General features: G+C 37.3%; 1 protein-coding gene across 1 annotated transcript in view; it reads right to left on the bottom strand.

Annotated features, from left to right (window-relative positions):
• Positions 1-1,495, bottom strand: part of myo1d (myosin ID) — a 143,874-nt gene extending 142,379 nt beyond the window's left edge. Inside the window, exon 1 of the mRNA XM_015388051.1 lies at positions 1,083-1,495. Coding sequence (XP_015243537.1) covers positions 1,083-1,177 — 95 coding nt within the window. The 5' untranslated portion in view covers positions 1,178-1,495. The remainder of the gene's footprint in view (positions 1-1,082) is intronic.
• Positions 1,496-3,018: the final 1,523 nt, after the last annotated feature.

The raw sequence follows: 3,018 nt of genomic DNA on the forward strand, positions 1-3,018 counted from the left end.
GGACGGTTTTCATAAAACGTACCATCCCTAATAAACACCTAATTTTATTTCAGTATTAAATTCTGTTAAAATTAAGAGATTATAATTAGAAATGTCTCCAGACCTTTACTGGTTAGTGATTTTCTTTTTTCGGAACCCGCTGATAAAAATCATAGATACTGTAAATAACTATTTTAACAAAAACCTATTAAATGATCAATTTATGTAGATATTAGTACATAAAAGTATCAATTTAATGTAGAATGATATTGATAATGATGATGGAAAAGATGTTTGCTCCAGAACTCAAACCTCAAAGAATTGTATCCAATATAGCTTTTATCTAGACGGATGCTGAAATATATGCATCTATTTGTTAGCAAAGGCTGTAGGAAACTATAGTTTGACTTTATTTAGAATTGTGGACGTTATGCTTGTTCTTGTTGGAACAGTTTAGATTGAGGTTCTGGTGCCTATCCACTTTTGGCCACCCCTCAGTATAAATTGGTTGGTGCCTGGACACCCTTATAAAAATTTCCTGGCTACGCCTCTGGTGAGTCTCACTCCCAATGGGTGAGAGTTGACAGCCCTGAAGATTAATCCCCAACAACGACTAATAAACCTCCTGTTTTTCTGTTCACTGCTGCTGAACTGGAGACTAACAGCTTTAACCGACACTGGGGATCAGTTTGCACTTTCATCACAGATGGTGAAGGAGCCACAGCCCCACCTGGATGGAGTAAAGTTACCTCCTCCATCAGGGAGCAAGCCTGACATCAGGCTTTACCAGACAGCCTGAATAGCTTGGGTGGAGTCTCACATTTTTTAAATATGAGTTCACCTGTTCGCTGAAACATTTGCTGTCACAATGGATACAATCACGATCAAACAAATACGTGAAAAGGACTAAAAATAACTCTAAATTGGTTGTGTGCCAGAGGTGCTCACAGGTGTGAAAGGAAATATTGTTAAACACCTGTTGATATTCGGTCCGACCTTTCTTATAGCTTGGTTTTTGAGTGGAAATAATAATTAACCAATGCCAACGTTCAAATGGCACTCAGTCATCAAAGCGGGTTTCTGAAAGGTGACTGACCGCTTACCTGAGCTTTAAGTTGGCCATGAATTCCTCCATTGATACGGTGTCCAAAAGCACAAAGTCTGCCTTCCCAAACTCCAAGCTTTCGTGCTCTGCCATCTTGTTTTGTTTTTAAACACAGGAAAAATAATACAAATATATCTAAATTTGTTTTAAAGTGCCAGAAAAAAAGGTGAACATTGGAGGTGTTCGCTGAGCTCCGCTGCTCATAGAGCGCTTCGCATTTTTGATTTCTTTGGCAAGTCAAGCTGTAGATCCACTCAGGGTTAATTAAGCACGAGCATCTCTTCAAAAGCCTCCCTGTTTGTTTGAAAAACGTTGTTCTCCTTTGGCAGGTCGGTTTATCCGGAGGAAAAAAATCCTCATATCCATAAAAAAAAAAAAAGTTCCCTGCTCTTTCCTGAAGTCGTCCCGTTACAGCGTGCGGGAGCTTCGGCTTCTTTCACCCCGCCTTCGCTTCAAGTAGCGTAGAGGAGGGACGCAGGAGCCAGCGTGCCAGTCGTACGTCGAGGCAGTCGCCATATTGGGAGAGGCACATGGAGCAAAGCTGTGCAGGACATTTTGGCCTGTCTGGGCGGTCTTCTTCTTGTTGGATTTATTGGCGGTTGGCAACAAACATTTAGTAGCATTACCGCCTCTTACTGGTATGGAGTGTGGCCCGTGATAGAGTATCTACTAATAAACAGATATATAATTTCTAAGGAAAAAAAACCAACAAAATAAAAAAACTACATACTTATACATAACTTTGTATTCTACCTGTCTATATCATACACACGTTTCCCCCGCCCTATAATCAAATTCTATGAAATAATTTAGTGCTCTTTAAAAATCGAATAATAATTTGTATATGTTTACTTCCCAAATTCTTCCTCAGAATGTCTAATAAAAGAATCTTTTCATTAATACATTCAAACTCTCTCCTCATATATCTTCTCTTTCTTTTGTATTTATGAAATTCCAGTATAACTAAAGTTTCAAATTTCCACAGTAATCACATTTTCCGGTAGTATGCTTGAGATGATTAGTACAGAATTCATGCTCTTTCAGAGCTAGATTTTGCGTTATATGCCCTAAAAAGAAAATGACGTGTCTCTACGAGTCATCTCAGAGTCTTTAGTGAAATCAGAGATACTGTAAATAAGTATTTTAATAAAAACCTATTAAATTATGAATTTATGTAGATATTAGTACATATAAATATCATTTTAATGTAGAATGATAGCGATAAAAGTAGGTAAGTAATGACGATGGAAAAGATGTTCGCTCCAGAACTCAAACCTCAAAAAATTTTTATCCAATATAGCTTTTATCTAGACGGATGTTTAAATATATGCATCTATTTGTTAGCAAAGGCTGTAGGAAACTATAGTTTGTCTTTATTTAGAAATGTGGATGGTGTGATTGTTCCTGTTGGATCAGTTTAGATTGACCCTGGGGTTCTGGTGCCTATCCACTTTTGGCCACCCTTCAGTATACATTGGTTAGTGCCTGGACACCCTTATAAAAAATTTCTGGCTACGCCTCTGGGGATTTGCACTCCCCTGTTTCAACTTCATGGAGACTCTTTAAAAAAATGTGACCTCAACATATAAAATACAGACTTTTTCACATTTCTTTAAATAAAATTAATCTGAAAAAAAGTGTTTTTTTAAGTCAAACTAAGAAATCTCATAATTCAGAGGTCTCAGTGAGGGGAACTGTGCGGAGAGAAATGTACTGTTAAACTGCAAAGTTATTAATAGTTTAGAGAAAAGTTGAAAATATGATCTGTTACCGTAAAAAAAGAAAGAAAACGCATCGGAAATGTATCAAAGGGTTATGAATAAAAAAATGTTAGTGCCTGGTGTTTAAAGTCAAAGCAACCAGGCTCACAGCGATTTTATGGCGCCATCTAGTGTTTATTAAGTGGAAGTTCATCAATATACACTGCAAGCTGC

The sequence above is a fragment of the Cyprinodon variegatus genome, unplaced genomic scaffold, assembly GCF_000732505.1.
Source record: "Cyprinodon variegatus isolate N-32 unplaced genomic scaffold, C_variegatus-1.0 Scaffold18, whole genome shotgun sequence".
Taxonomy (NCBI): domain Eukaryota; kingdom Metazoa; phylum Chordata; class Actinopteri; order Cyprinodontiformes; family Cyprinodontidae; genus Cyprinodon; species Cyprinodon variegatus.